The sequence below is a fragment of the Acanthopagrus latus genome, chromosome 22 (genome assembly GCF_904848185.1).
Source record: "Acanthopagrus latus isolate v.2019 chromosome 22, fAcaLat1.1, whole genome shotgun sequence".
Taxonomy (NCBI): domain Eukaryota; kingdom Metazoa; phylum Chordata; class Actinopteri; order Spariformes; family Sparidae; genus Acanthopagrus; species Acanthopagrus latus.
The window spans coordinates 12,282,538-12,298,711 of NC_051060.1; the positions used below are offsets into that span (position 1 = coordinate 12,282,538).

The 16,174-nt window shown below is 41.3% G+C and overlaps 1 protein-coding gene across 2 annotated transcripts; it reads left to right on the forward strand.

Annotated features, from left to right (window-relative positions):
- Positions 1 to 2,162: 2,162 nt before the first annotated feature.
- hsp90ab1 (heat shock protein 90, alpha (cytosolic), class B member 1) lies at positions 2,163 to 8,569 on the forward strand. 2 transcript variants are annotated; one of them, XM_037085964.1, is made up of 12 exons: positions 2,163 to 2,321; positions 3,463 to 3,606; positions 3,760 to 3,966; positions 4,239 to 4,398; positions 4,640 to 4,773; positions 4,868 to 5,191; positions 5,270 to 5,435; positions 5,534 to 5,724; positions 6,547 to 6,694; positions 6,799 to 7,067; positions 7,594 to 7,927; positions 8,010 to 8,569. In XM_037085964.1, the coding sequence occupies exons 1-12, from the start codon at positions 2,163 to 2,165 to the stop codon at positions 8,120 to 8,122; spliced, it is 2,349 nt and encodes a 782-aa protein (XP_036941859.1). In that variant the 3' UTR covers positions 8,123 to 8,569. The 2 variants fall into 2 exon arrangements, with proteins under 2 accessions (XP_036941859.1, XP_036941860.1); XM_037085965.1 differs by lacking the exons at positions 7,594 to 7,927; positions 8,010 to 8,569 and adding an exon at positions 7,153 to 7,242.
- Positions 8,570 to 16,174: the final 7,605 nt, after the last annotated feature.

Consider the following 16,174-nt stretch of genomic DNA (forward strand, 5'->3'; position numbering starts at 1 on the left):
TAGCTGTAGCCTACCAGTAACTTACACTTTACGTTAGTTTGTTTACTTGACTGGGTTTGTTTAGGGGCTACCGGTCAGCAGGTAAGGTAACGTGACGTATATTTTGTGTCACAAGAAGGATAAAATGAGGCAAAAATGTGTCCCACAGAAACGGAAAAAAATCCCATTGGTAAAAGCCAACGTGAGCTCCATATTCACGTGCATACAAGTTTGGTTTAAACTTTAACAAACTTAAATATTCTCTTTATCCTGTGAGGAAATGATGTCAACTGGAACACTTTTGACCTTATTTCATCATCAGATGCAGTTACACTTACACTTACTTACTTACAAAACGATTATAGTCACTCATCATTTCATACAGACCTGACTCATCATGCAGTACAACTTCAGGTGCAGTTCTGTCAATATCTACAAGAAACTGCTGCATATTTCCAGATTCATCATAGCTTGTATGATGCCCCTGAGTTCTACCTCTTTATCAGGCAAAACAAGGCTGACTACATCCGTGTTTTGCGGTTTAAATGTGATTTTCAGAAAGTACAGTTTTTACACCTTAGATTCTCTAAGGTCAGCTGTGGTGAGGTGAAACAATGTCTCATCGTCGTTCCTTACCCACGTCCTGTGGCAGAGACACGGGAACAGGTCGTCAGCAGGTTGCTCTGCGAACCCCATGTCTGTACGAACCTTGGGCTCCATGACCTGGAGTTTGGCATACTCCTACAAGATGAACATTAAAGTCACAGAGAAAATCATGACAGGGAGGGGAAGTACATCCCGAAAACAAGCAAGCAATTTTATGCACACTTGAATTGATTTGACATGAGGTCACCTGTGATAGAGGAAGGCCTCATCACAATTATTTTTTTTTCCCAAATGATGTAAAGTTTAGCATATGAAAAGTTGCTCGGAGGGAAAAATATGACAAATTGTCTGTTTTAGTACATTTGTAAATAATGTGGTGGGTGTTAGCGCATGGCAAACAACCACCACATTATTGTGACCAAATAACTAAGGTGCATTTTCTTACAGTGTCTGTCATACTACCTGCCTATTTGTTATTATGTTATGCATGTTTTGGTTTGCATGTTTTGTTTTAACTATTCTTGTTGAAAATCAAATAACACTTAAATTTTTTTTAATCATCTGATTTGATCTAGTATTTTGTTTTGTTTTTTTCATGTATCATTGTGCAAACATTATAACTATGGCTAGTTTCACCAAGGGCCATACCATATGTGCTAATTAAGAGATAGGAGTCAGTCCTCCAGAATTAAAAAAGACAGACAGACAGGCCCACGGGGGGGAGGGGGGCGTGTTTACCCTCCAGCACATCTCTCAAGCTTGGAACAGGTGTTTTCATTGAAGAACAAGTAAAGTACAATGAGCAGGAGCCCATCATGTCGTCCTGTTGTCAGGGTGCACCATGTTCTGTTGCTAGTCGCTCTCCCTGATAGCAGCTGTGCCGCGAGGGCTGCATCTGACACGCCGTGACGTCACTTTAGGCGGGTTTTTCATGGAAAGTGCTAGAAGAAACGGAGCACACCCATTTGTTCTCAAATATCCCTCCGTCCGATCAAAAAGACCCTCGCCCTTTTCTACAAAATAAACGACTCATCTTTTTTTGTTTTGTTTAAATATATTCATTAGGTTGATGCGGATATTTCTACCTCGATAGTATGTGGCGGCAGCTTCGGAGTCAAGCCCGTCAATAAATATGTGTTTTTTCTGTGTATCTGTGCTATCCTATTGGGTTGAACTACCACAAGATGGCATCAATGGTTAGTGTTCTTATAATGCAGCATTTCTTGAGGTACAAGATTACCTTTGATACCAGGTGCTTTTAATGGCACTGAGCTTTGTCTTGCAAAGTAAACATAAAACGTGTTTGGACTTGTTTTTATCATGTATACTGGCTATACATAGACCTGCACCAAAACATCTTTCACATTATTTAATTAATTGCTATTCAGAAATCACTCAAGCTTACACAATTTCCTGATTATATCATTAATCGCGTTTATTCACGTCATACTGAGATGATCATGCCAACACTTGATTTTATATACTTCGTCATACTGTTAGAAAAAGTCGTCTTCTTGTGTAAAATCGCTATTTTACTGACTGACTGTCCTCTGCCCACAGACCAGTCATAGCGCTGGATGGTGCACCGCGGATGGATACGGCCGCACACTGAAACGACTGTGTATAAAGATTCCGGTCTATTAAAAGGAAGTCCCTTTCCATTTCCCTGTGTCAGAGAGCAGAAGGGACTAACATTGGTTGCATTTTATTCAAGAAAAGTCAACGAAATAAACAAGGTATGTAGACGAGTATTTTCACTAGCATCATGAGTACACTACCCTCTTTTATTATTCGGTTTTAGCTAACCCTTCATGGAGCTACGGTTGGATGTATCCACGATGGGAGCTCATGAGTCACGACGATAACCTTAGCATAATAACTGTATCGTGGGCTACAGCTAGCACATAGCCGGCATCCCCGGTCTGTTAGCTTAAATGTTACATAATGTTTAATCCTTTACTGAATTAAAATTTTCATGTACAGGCCGATAAATGGCAGTGCTGCGATGCGGCACTGTGCCGCACCATTAGGCCAGGCTTGTGTTGCACCAAGGCAGGTGTGGTGAAGATGACAACGATGGCTCGGTTTATATAATGGTGCTAAAATTCACACTCGACCCCGATCATTACGACCCCCATTTCAGAGCTCTTCCCCTCCAACTATTGGCCGTGTCATAAGTCTAAGGTGTGAAATAATAAATATTTGAGTGATATCTGGTCTTGAATGTTAACTTCTGTTTAATACGGTTCGTGTGACCGTTAAAAGGGGTCAGATTAGGCTAAAATACACTAGCATGTGGTTTCTGGTGTATACTGTCCGCTTTTAAAAATGGCAAGTCATTGTTTTGGGTTTTCCTTCGGTTCGTGTGCTAACGATGCTTTTAAACTAACATGAAGTCCAGTCGTTTTTGTCACCGAGTGGTTTTTAATATTACTCTAACGATGTTTAAATCATGAATAAACGTATGATTTAGTGCCGCATACCCAGGCGGTATCCTGTGCCTGTAGCCGTGCTCCAGCACGTGTTTGCGGGGTCCATTGTCTATCAGTCGACGCCATGTTGGTTAACAGCTACTTCCGTCGATGTTGCTAACATGATGGCTGGTGTCCAGATTTACGAAATCGACTTGAAGATATAATCAAATTATGATGGCGCTTTATGACAAACGAAACTGGAAGAATTTAGGCTTTTTGACGTTGAATGAATATCTAACCAATGACTACTTTTAACCCTTTAAAACCGAATATAGTCAGCTGTTGAGTCATTGGGTTTTGTTTACCACCCCCTATTAATAATGCATGAATGGTGTTTTGTTTTGCCATTTATACCCTTTCAAATTGAAGGCAGCTTGCTCAAACGTTTTGTCTTTTTGTGCAGATGCCTGAAGAAATGCACCAAGAGGAGGAGGCTGAGACCTTTGCCTTCCAGGCAGAGATTGCTCAGCTGATGTCCCTGATTATCAACACCTTCTATTCCAACAAAGAGATCTTCCTCAGGGAGTTGATCTCCAACGCCTCTGATGTAAGTCTGGATGAGTTTGCTGTTCATGTACATAATAAATTAGGCATTTATTTTAAAGTGTGAAACTGATTATTTAATGCCACTAGTAATGGGATTAATTTAAGGACCACATGGTATCAATAATCATGTGTTTTGTCATTGTATTTTTCTCAGGCTCTGGACAAAATTCGCTATGAAAGCTTGACTGAACCAACCAAGCTGGACAGTGGCAAGGATCTGAAAATTGACATCATCCCCAACAAAGCTGACCGCACCCTGACCCTCATCGACACTGGAATTGGCATGACCAAGGCTGACCTGATTAACAACCTGGGTACCATCGCCAAGTCTGGCACCAAGGCCTTCATGGAGGCCCTACAGGTACTAGACTGGAACACTATACAGATTATAGCATGTAATAGGAGGGCAAATGGGGGTTGATGATGATGATGATGATGATGATGATGATGATGATGAAAGGATGATTTGGATCAGCTATATCGGTCTATAGCAATGTATGAAAACATGCCAGATTGGTACAAAAACTAAGGATCTGCTCAGATTTTATTTTAATAGCAAATGATCAAAGATTGTGGTAAAGCCCAAAGACAATTCTGAGTGCTGTCTCAAAGTTATAATTGTGTTCTCTCTAGGCTGGAGCTGACATTTCCATGATTGGTCAGTTTGGTGTGGGTTTCTACTCTGCCTACCTTGTTGCTGAGAAGGTGGTTGTCATCACCAAACACAACGATGATGAGCAGTACGCCTGGGAGTCCTCTGCTGGAGGCTCCTTCACAGTAAAGGTCGACAGTGGTACGTGAAGAGACGCCATTACAGAACCAAAAATGCTGGGATATGATCTGTTACTTGCATGAACTATTTCTGATGAAAAGCATACATGCAAATTTAACATAAATGTCATGGAACGGTGCATCTTCATTTGCTGTTAATTTCCTTAGGTTATTGCTTGGTATTAATAGCAGTAGAAAGGACCGTTTACTTAGACTAGGTTCTTCAGACAAGTGTGCTCATGGCTGTACAACTCTTCCTCCAGGCGAGCCCATTGGCCGTGGAACAAAGATCATCCTGCACCTGAAGGATGACCAGACAGAGTACATTGAGGAGAAGAGGGTCAAGGAAATTGTCAAGAAGCACTCTCAGTTCATTGGCTACCCCATCACCCTGTTTGTATGTATTGAATTTTGATGCACCTTATCTGGCTACTTAAAATGTGTGGGGGGGGTTTTGTCAGTGATGTTAAACTCAAGTGTTTGAATTGCAGGTTGAGAAGGAGCGTGACAAGGAGATCAGCGACGACGAGGCAGAGGAGGAAAAGGCCGAAAAGGAAGAGAAAGAAGAGAAAGAGGAGAAGGAAGAAGGTGAGGATAAGCCAAAGATTGAGGATGTGGGCTCAGATGATGAGGAGGACTCCAAAGACAAGGACAAGAAGAAGAAAAAGAAGATCAAGGAGAAGTACATTGACCAGGAGGAGCTGAACAAGACCAAGCCAATCTGGACCAGGAACCCTGACGACATCACAAACGAGGAGTACGGAGAGTTCTACAAGAGCCTTACCAACGACTGGGAGGATCACCTGGCTGTCAAGGTAAATGGTAAATACAGCTCTTGTGTTTTTCATGGCTTAAAATAACAAAGCTAAAGTGAATTCTCGTCCTCTTTACAGCACTTCTCAGTGGAAGGCCAGCTGGAGTTCCGGGCCCTGCTCTTCATTCCCCGTCGTGCACCTTTTGACCTCTTCGAGAACAAGAAAAAGAAGAATAACATCAAGCTGTACGTCAGGAGAGTCTTTATCATGGATAACTGCGAAGAACTCATCCCAGAGTATCTGAGTAAGTTGGAAAAGTAATGTAGCAGCTGCAGTATGATTTAAGCAGCTTTGATGGGTACAGAAACATTCCAATAAGAAATGTTTTGCGTTAATCTTCAGACTTTGTCCGTGGTGTGGTGGACTCTGAGGACCTGCCCCTCAACATCTCCAGAGAAATGCTGCAGCAGAGCAAGATCCTGAAGGTCATCCGCAAGAACATTGTCAAGAAGTGTCTGGAGCTTTTCGCTGAACTGGCTGAAGATAAGGAGAACTACAAGAAGTTCTATGAAGGGTTCTCCAAGAACATCAAGGTATCTGACATAAACAAGTGTAGCGCTGTGTTTAGGAAAACACAATTTTTACACAAAAAAATAATAATAAATGACAGTTCCTCTTTTTACAATGCACTCCATGATTCTTCAGTGTGTCTCCATGGACTCAGAAGGTTTACTTTACTTTCCTCTAGTGGTTGCTGCACCCTCTAGCTTCCCAAGGCAGAGTAGGCATAGCTTTGTGATTGGCCAAACATTTTGAAACTCACTGCATAGCTGACAAATGGTTACCTTTCGTTTTCAACAAATCTCCTGCAGATATGCTTTTATTTAGTTGAGTGCACAAAACTCGCAGTACTCGGGTGCTGTAGACTAGTCTGTTAGTGTTTTTGTATATAATTTGTCTAGTGTTGCTCTTATTGTAACATGTCCTGTGTCAAATGGGAAGAAAAGGGTCAATGCCTGTTCATAATTGGCCTTTTTAATGCAGTATGCTGAATTTCATCACTTAAGTGAGATTTTAAAAGGAAAAATAGACTTCAAGTATTTAAATGTCTTTCACTACTGATGGGTATCACAAAACGGATTTAACATTTTACAAAAACCTTTCAATCACCTGTCTTTATTGATCTCACCTTGGGTATACGAGAAATGTTATCAGGAACATCGAGGTTATCTTGATAAACAATCCCACCCCGTGTTTTTTTTTTTTTGTTTTTTTTTTCTTTTTTTAAAAAGACGCCATTTGCGATTCCTAAAAATTCTTGATGTCTAAAATGTAACTGGGTAATTGTTGTGATCAAGGCTATTGGTGTAGCGGATTATTATTAATGAAACATAATCACAATTGTCTGTCTGTAGCTGGGCATCCATGAGGATTCTCAAAACCGCAAGAAGCTGTCTGAGCTGCTGCGCTACCACAGTTCTCAGTCTGGAGATGAGACCACCTCCCTCACAGAGTACCTGACCCGCATGAAGGAAAACCAGAAGTCCATCTACTACATCACTGGTGAGTTTGTCTTTAGAAAAGCAAATTTTCTTATCCTCAAATTTAAGAAACTCCTTTTTAATTGTCACTGTACATAAGTTGAACAAAAATGTTCTCATCCTAAGGTGAGAGCAAGGATCAGGTGGCCAACTCCGCCTTCGTTGAGCGCGTCCGCAAACGTGGCTTCGAGGTCCTGTACATGACAGAGCCCATTGACGAGTACTGCGTCCAGCAGTTGAAGGAGTTTGATGGCAAGAGCCTGGTCTCTGTCACTAAAGAGGGCCTGGAGCTGCCAGAGGATGAGGAGGAGAAGAAAAAGATGGAGGAGGACAAGGCCAAGTTTGAGAGCCTTTGCAAGCTCATGAAGGAGATCCTCGACAAGAAAGTGGAGAAGGTCGGTGATCCTAATGAGCTTCAGATTCATGTTCCACTTCCCTTCATTCTGTAGGATTTAGGCTCTTATAACTTCAGAACTACAGTTGACAGTGTCTCATTTGGTAACAGGTGTCCTAACTGGTCCTAAGTTGTATTCTGGTGAGTTTTTAAAGCTGTGAGGAGGCCCTGAAGTCTTTGTGTGCCCTGACTTTTTTTTTTTTTTTTTGAATGACAAATGAACCTTTTTGAAAATGTAACTTCCAAGTGTGACCTAACAGATGCCTGTTTTTCAGAATGTCAAACAAAAGTAAAAGTTTAACCAGTTGGTTTTGAATAGGTTTTGCAAGAAGTTGCACTTATATTTGTTGACATTAGACATTTAAGGTTTGAAATTGGCAAACAGTTGCCTTGGATGTGTCGTGTTGAGCATTGATTTCTAACATGACTGTTCTGCATGCTTTTTATTAACATGAGTTCTTAATGCCTGCTGTTCAAACACTGCATGCTGCATGTGTTAATGTCCTCTGTTGGACTGTCTCTACCAGGTGACAGTGTCCAACAGACTGGTGTCTTCACCCTGCTGCATTGTGACGAGCACTTACGGCTGGACGGCCAACATGGAGAGGATCATGAAGGCCCAGGCACTCAGGGACAACTCCACCATGGGCTACATGATGGCTAAGAAGCACCTGGAGATCAACCCTGACCACCCCATCGTGGAGACTCTCAGGCAGAAGGCAGATGCTGACAAGAACGACAAGGCTGTGAAGGACCTCGTCATCCTGCTGTTCGAGACCGCCCTGCTGTCCTCAGGCTTCTCCCTGGACGACCCACAGACCCACTCCAACCGCATCTACAGAATGATCAAGCTCGGACTGGGTAAGGAGACACTGCAGATCAATATCAGTAGTTTTTCACGTGGCTCTTGCATTGATATCTAATAAACAATCCTTATGTTCAGGCATCGATGATGACGATGTTCCCGTAGAGGAGGCCACCTCAACATCCGTCCCAGATGAGATTCCTCCCCTAGAAGGCGATGATGATGCTTCACGCATGGAAGAAGTTGATTAAACAATCCCCCTGCAGATTTCTAACACTTTAGCCTCACTTTTCAATTGTTCATCCTTTAAAAAAAAAAAAATCTGCAGTAACTGCAAAACAAATAGTCATTCATGTTGTGTGGTGGACCAGTGTTGCTCTCGTGCCTAGAGCATAACTCTGCAAGACCTTTTTAAGAAAAGCAGTTTTGGTTTATGCGTTCATGGTGACAGCACATATGTTTTAAAGAGTACCCTGTTGCACTGAGTTTTAAATGTTGGAGTGGTTAACGTGTGAACATGGGAATGGTACATTCCATTATCAGGTCAGGTCTGGTGGAGGGTTTGGAGACGTTCTGCTCATGTGCAACACTGCACGCTGCATGGAGAGAGAGGACTGTATGATTCCTTTGCCTGAGTCCAGGCTTGTCTGTATTCCAAGTCTTTGTTTTGCAAAAAATTAAAGATGTAATACCTTACAGGTCATGTCTCTTGGCTCTGTTTGTCATAGTTTTAGATCAGTTACCATATCACGATTAGGTTTTTGAAAGGGGAGCAAACTCTTGAGTGACCACTAGGTGGGGACATGCTCCACACATTACAAGTGTCTATTTCAGTGAAGCTAGTCATCACTATATACGATATACTTTTGAGCAGTGGGTCAACTTCTTCCAATTCTGGACGCCATTTCAAGGAGCATTATGTTTCAGGGGAAACATTTTAGTGTGAAGAGTCAAACTTTGACTGAATTCTTTATTTTTATGCCTAAACTCTTTGTTTTCATGACTGAAACAAACTGACCCTACAGGACAACAGTTTAATACTGTTTTACCTTGTTTATATGTGGCAGACCACCATTCTAGCTTCAGACGTTGTTCTGGGGACCTTATTTGTTTCATTACCTTGTAAATATTTATTTGTAATATTATAATTCAGAGTTTGAATGTCCTCAAAAAACATACTGCCTCTTTAATCACAAGTAATAACCCAGAGGAAAGCGACCGGTCAGTCTATTTAAACAGCTGCATGCTTAGTTTATAGCACATACCCTAGTTTCACTCGTACCAGATTAAAACTGTCTAATGTGACTGGAATTTAAATAACACCTCTTAAATGTACTCATTTCCTAAGATTAAAGGCCTATATAGCCCTGGATTTTCTCACCTGTAAAGAGACCCTAGAGGGCACTGCGCTGCACACAGGAGTACACAGCATCACATGTCCTCCACTGATGGGGAGACGTAGATGACACTTGATGTTTTCTTGCATATTTGGCCAGTTTAAGAGGCAACACATAAAAACAATCATTGATCAATGTCAATTTGTACAAGTTTAGCAATTGTAGAGTTAATTCACATCAGTTTTAGTTGTCTTTCACTAAGAGATTAAAGATTATAAACTACACATTTACTATTCATTAACAAAGGTTATTATAAATCCCACTTTGGAAGCATCCGTGAGGTCAATTTGTGGTTGTTTTTCCAAAGTTTTGTTTCCAAAAGCGCAATCCCACGACACCAAAGACCCTTGTTCTTCGTAGTGGAAGAGCTCGACACAATGACATTTTAATGGGCCTTAAAGATGCCATGATACAAATGACACATCGCTGATGTTGCTTGTCCATTCACAAATGTGTAAACGACTCACAGTAGAGCAGACAATTAAACGACATTTAAGGGAGGAGGAAAATTCTCGAGAATCCTCCTCCTTACTTGTCAACATGCCATTACAAAAGCGTGTGGGCAGCATGACATTGTGAAATGCAGCCCTAACCTGTGCACACGAGCTTCTTGAAAGTGTGAGGCATCAACAGCTGAACTCTTTGGGGGAAAATGTAAAAAGCAAGTATATTCCTGGAAGTCATGTGCTTTCGTGTAGCTTTGAGGGGGCGGCGGCACCTTTTTTTTTTTTTTTTTCCTGCTCTCATCAGTAAAAACAGTGATATGTGGGTGTCTGTCCCTCAAAAACACACACTCACTCACTCTCACACACACACAGACACACGCACACACACTCGCTCCAGTCAGAGTGATAGTGGGGGGAACTTCAGTGCCGTCATTCAGAAACATGCTGAAGAATACAATGTTACTGTGAAACCTCAAATGCCTCAACGTGTCCACCTTAATTTGCCGCCTCTACAGATCCTTTGCATTGTGGAAGATAATTTTACAAGCAGTGTTGGAAGAGTAATGGAAATTAGGTGAAAATAATTGAAAACATATATTATTTTTTAAGGTGAAAGTGTCGGCACAAAGTTGATGGCACTGTGTATTGTAGAGCTGCAAGGATCAGTTGATTGAAGGAACTGCCAACTATTCAGACCATTTCACGCAAAAGTGACAAACGTTTGCTGGTTACGGCCTCTTAAATGTTTAGATTTGCAGCTTATCTCTGTCATTTTTCATAATAAATAAGCAGTCTTTGGGGCTTGGACCGTGGGTTGGACCATGGAAGTCATTTATAGATGTCACTTTGGGCTCTGGGAAATTGTGATGAGCACTTTTCAGACTTTTTTTTTTTACAGTTTATAGACTAAATGGTGGACTACAGCTGAAACAGATGAGAAGTCTGTTTCTATATTTCAGTGACAACTTCACTGACACCAGCTGCTGAGAAACACTGGGAATATGACCCAAGGCTCCAGAACAGCCGCTAAATGGAGACTGTTTTGCCAATTATTCTATGTATTGCGCATTTGGATTGATGTTAGAATGTTAGAATTGATGTTAACACTATAAAAGCTGTGTCCACATTGGATTTTTAAGGATAGGTTCACCCAAAAATAAAAAATCTACTCACCCTCATGCTGATGGAACGTCGAATAGAGTGTTGTAGCCCATCGTTGCAGCATTTTCCCAAAAAACTGAGTTAGATGGGGACTTTTTTAAAAAATCTAAGAAGATAAAAACTCCAATAAACGTAAAATGGCTCCATACAGCTTGTCTGGTGTGACCGCAGTCTGCAGAAACTGTAAGATCTCAAATTGCTTTGAAAAGACAATATTTACACCCTTTTTAAAGATGAAATCTTCACTGCGAAGTGAAAAAGCCTCTTTCCAAATGAATTTGGGATCTTGTTGCTTCTGTAGACTTGGATGAAGCCAGAGGAGCTCCATGGAGCCATTTTATGTTTTTGTGAAGCTCTAGAAATGTTTTGTGGACGATAAAACTCAGCATGTTGGGTGAGTAGATAATGATGGAATTTTCATTCTTGGGTGAATATATATCTAAAGTATAAAAGAAAAAACACATTTTGACCTTAAAGGGATATTCTGGCGTAAGTTTAATCTATGGTCCAACACACCGTGACACGGAGTAAGACCCCCCTCGAGAGATCAAGTTATTCTGATCTCTAGTTTATGTAATTTTAGCAACCTCCAAAAGTTGTGTTGTCTTTTCAGTAGAAATCTGGCAAAGCTAGCAGATGTTTGATGCCTTGAACTATGTGCTGGGACCCTATTTGTATTGTTGCTGCAGTTTGGTGCTGGTCTGAGCATTATTTGTGGCTATGAGTGGCTTTCTGAGGTTGCTAAAACTACATAAGCTAGCGGCCTACAAACTTGAACTCTCGAGGCGGGGTCTTACTCGGTGTCACAGCGTGTTAGACCATGGATTAAATTTACGCCCGAATATCCCTTTAAACGCTCACGAGACTTCGCCTTCAACAAGTGAAGCACATTGGTAATCTTGGTAGTAATGAAGCGATGTTGGTTTGACACAGGATGCTGATGTCTAGAACCAAGAGGTTTCACAACATGTGTCTGAATATTGATGGTGTAGTTCTACAACCTAATTCATTTATTCCAAGCGTAACAAACTGCTATCCTCCAACTGATTGTTGAGAGATAGCTTTTTTTGACCCCCACTGACTGTTTTGTTTGTTTGTTTTTAGAATAATGGGTCTAGATTGAAAAAAGAAAGACTTAAATGCAAATGAGCCACACAGGAGGTATCCTGAGAGCTACCTGTAGTGAGGTCGGTCTGATTCAGCAGGTGGAAAATTCCTGGTTAATTTCATCAGTGCAGACTTCCCTCAGAAGGTTTTCTTCTGGTTTGACTCGCTTTAACAAAAGACTTCCTGTGGAAACATTCGACTCCCTTGTGTAAATCAAACCCACACACGCTGCATTAATTGTGTGTGTGTGTGTGGGGGGGGGGGGGTTCCTGGTTTCAGTGGGCTGAGGTGGTGACCTTTGTGGCCTCTCATCTCTTCTCTCTGTATATGTGTCTCTCTCCACTGTCAAGCTGTCAAGTGCAAAAATTGCCACGAGAGATCGCCTTAAAACACGTTGACGGGAACTCTGCCGCCTCAAGAGTTCCTGCTCGAGCTACACGAGCTCCCCGTTTAGATTCAGGTGATTCTGGACCAACCAGAGAATATTTGTTGGTACACTTGTGTCATATTGTCACATATGCGCAAGCGCCTCAGTGACGATAACAGACCACCACTGAGAGGTGCGGCTTCTGTATCGCCACAGTATCTGCAGATAACCCAAAGACACAGAGGTTGTAGCGTGGCTTTACAGTACATGCTTGCAACCACACAACCCTGCAGGTCTGTGTGCAGAGTGGCACAATTTCGGTTTCCATGACGTCCACAATACAAAGTTGACAGAAAAAACACACAACTGCTTTTCGCGACCTGAAACGGATTTTGGTACACGCGTCAAGCACAATGTCACTTTTTTCACATTCGACAGCACTTGGTAAATAGCAGAGACAGGAACAGGATCACCACCCACACTGAGTAGGAAGGAAGCAAGATGTGCAAGATAAAAGGCCTACACAAGAGAAATAAAAACCTGCGATCATGAAGTATAAAAACGCAGCAACCCACAAAAATGATAACCTTTATGACTCGTTAGAGAGTGGAGACTCACACACGGTCTCTCACACTGTTTTTGTTCCACATATACAGTAAAGGAGTGCGTGGTGGTGGCCTAAAGGTTAGAGAGCTGCTTTGTTTTTTTGAGGTCCCCAAAAACAAATGAAAGGAAAAGTTTGGTTTCTTGCCAGTAATCAAAGATCAAAGATTAAGAACAACTGACCATAATCCTGATGCTTTCCAGGGCAATACTTCAATAAAATATTATGTGGGACACATCCTCGCCAATAATCAAATAAGCTACTACTCAGAAGTTGAAATAGTGTCACATAGACTATATCACTATCAGCTGTGATAGTAAGTTTTATAAATATTATGAAAGTGATAATTTTATGAATGGTTTTCATCAGGTCAGAACTAGCGAGTTGGCAAACGCTCTTATGTACATGTGACAGACGTGAATCTACCGAAAGCAGTCGGTTAGCTTAGCTTAGCTTAGCTAGCACAAAGACTGAAAACTAGCTAGCCTGGCTCTGTTTACCAGCATCTATAGAGCTCACTAACTGACGTGCTACACCATGGTTTTTCAATTCATCCAAAAAGGGTAAAAAGATCAAGTAAAAGATCAAATAAAAAGACGGTGACGCGTGCTGAGTGATACGATGAAAATTCACTAAGCAGTTTAACATCAAACTACATTGTATTTTACTTTAATTATGACAAATTACAACTTTATTGACAAACACTGTGTGTGTGATTCATGGCTCAATTAAAACAGGATCAAAAATGTATTCTTAAAAGGAGCTACTGGCTGTGGTTTGGCCCGCTTTATATCGGAAGTAGGAACACTTACTCTGAACAGACCCTTACTAGCTTTGTGCTAAGTTAGCTTGCAGTAGCCTTATGCAATATTTAGCTTTGATAAACGGAAGGCTTCAAGATAAATTTGAGTTCTTTATCAAAGAATATTAAAAGTGAACAAACAACAGTGAGGTTTAGGGTGTGCTGGTAAACAGATCTGTTAACCTGTTAACTTTAAATCAGAACCTTGCCAGATGTTTCCTGTTTCAGGATTTTGTTCTAAGTTAGCTTCAAGTAGTTTCATATTTAGCTTAAAACATGGAAGTTATGTTGAGCAGATGTTATGTTGAGCAGAACCTAGCTAGCTGTTTCCTCTTCCCAGTCTTCTTGCTAAGTCAGCTTAACATAGCTTCAAGCACTTTAAGTCTTTTAGCTAAATATGACTTGTTTTACAAGGAAGATAAGAAATGAACAAACTGCAAAGCAAATATGCTTATGAGCTAAAGGAACAGCTAGAAGACATGGACGTCTTTAAGCTAAATTAGCTATTTTACCAGGAAGGGTAAGAAGTGAAAAAAAATGACTGAGATTTAGAAATGCTGGTAAATGGATTCTGTTAACTTTAAACAGACTGTTTCCAGTCTTTGTGCTAAGCTAGCTTGTGGTAGCCTCGTAATCAGCTTAAAAACATGGAAGTCTTTAAGTTAAAAAGGGTTGATTTACAAGAAAGATGAGAAAGAACAACCAAGAGTGAGCTTTAGAAATGCCAGTCTGCAGACTCATTTAATCTGGAACAGAACAATGCTAGCTGTTTCCTGTTTTTGGATTTAGCTAGCTTGCTGTCCCTGCTGGAAAAAAACAGCAAGACTCACCAGCAAGACCAGCATATATTGTGTTTTGGCACTGGTCTATGCTGGTTTTTCCCAGCAGGGGCCACCTCACATTTAGCTTAAATGGAAATTGGAAAAAATGGAAGTTTGCTAGCCGTTTCCAGTTTTTGTGCTAAGCTACCTTGTGGTGGCCTCATATTTAACTTGAAAAGAGTTTAAAAACTAAATATGAGTTGTTTTACAAGTAGAATGAGAAGCGTCATCAATCTTCCCATCAAACTTTCATCAGGAAAGCAAGTGAGCGTATTAACGGAGATGTCTAACATTTCATTTAAAAGGATTTTAAATATTTCACAGTGCTTTTGAGTCACCTGTGACAAAGACATGAACCCTCTTCTGGTTCAGGTGCTCAGTGATGTCTGAACAGAACAAAAATAGTTTCGGGAAGTAATTCCGGGCATTGCCGATAAACTCAAACAGTCATGCCGGCTAATAAAAACTATAATCAAGACACTCAGCCTGTGTCAGTCCTGCAGTCAGAGCGAGAGCCCAAAGTGACTGTTCGGGGGTCTGAAACCAGAGGTCTCCATGTCTGTGGCCTTTGTCACCACCCCACCTCTTTTGTTTGTCATTTGCATTATTGAAAAGAGGACTGGAGATGTGGACGGTGTGACGCACACCTTCAAACTGGGGTGTAGGACTATGTGCAATGAGAGGTGCGGGGAAATTCCCCCTTCAAGCAGCTGTGAGATTGATAAACCAAGGGGGAAATGTTTTCTCGCACTTCACACTCAAACACGGTCTTCAGTTTGATGTTAAGTGAATCATAATAGTGGTCTGGTTTACGAATCAGTGTAGAACGCGAACAGCCGCACAGACACATTGGTTTCGAAATGAGCATGCGCTGCCCTTTCTCGATGAGACTAAAGAGGAATATGGAGAGATGGAGAGAGGAAACAGATTTTCGTGACCGAATTGATGTGATAAGAACTGAAAATCCGTAGTACTATTGTGGAACCGGTTTTACTTGTTTCATGAGAATTTTCTATGTATTCAATTTTTTAAACCGTCACTCGGACAACTGGAAAATTTCTTCTAAGGCACCTCAATGTTTTTGGGCAATGGAGTTCACATCGCTGGGGATCTAACAATCTAATCTAACAATTACTTTGTGGTGGTGGTTTAAGCTCCAAAATCCTGAGCTGGTCATTCTCCAATTTTGAGTAGGGAGCACTAGTGCTGCTTTCGCGAAACAAAATCAATTCATGTACAACACCAAAGTTCCTACATATCTTCCTCAACAAGTGAGAAACGAATCACTTTGGAGATCCTCCGCCACAGCTAGCATAGCTTAAGTCTTTTAGCAGTGTGTTTAAATAATGAACTGATCAGCCACAACATTAAAGCCACTGACAGGTGACGTGAATAACACTGATCATCTCATCACCACGCAATGTTCTGCTGGGAAACCTTGGGTGCTGGCGTTCATGTGGATGCCACTTGACACGCACCACCCATCCAAACACTGTTGTGAACCAAGTGCACCCCCTCATCACAACAACACTACCTGATGGCAGTGCCCCCCCCCAGCAAACACTGCTCAGAAACAACTTGAGGCACACAATAAAGCA

What these genes read in the sequence shown, in the direction of transcription:
- hsp90ab1 (XM_037085964.1), top strand. Translation starts at nt 2,163, where the DNA reads ATGGTGCACCGCGGATGGATACGGCCGCACACTGAAACGACTGTGTAT. An exon ending in GCTACCCCATCACCCTGTTT is followed by an intron (nt 4,774 to 4,867) that starts GTATGTATTGAA and finishes TTTGAATTGCAG; the next exon opens with GTTGAGAAGGAGCGTGACAA. An exon ending in GGTTCTCCAAGAACATCAAG is followed by an intron (nt 5,725 to 6,546) that starts GTATCTGACATA and finishes GTCTGTCTGTAG; the next exon opens with CTGGGCATCCATGAGGATTC.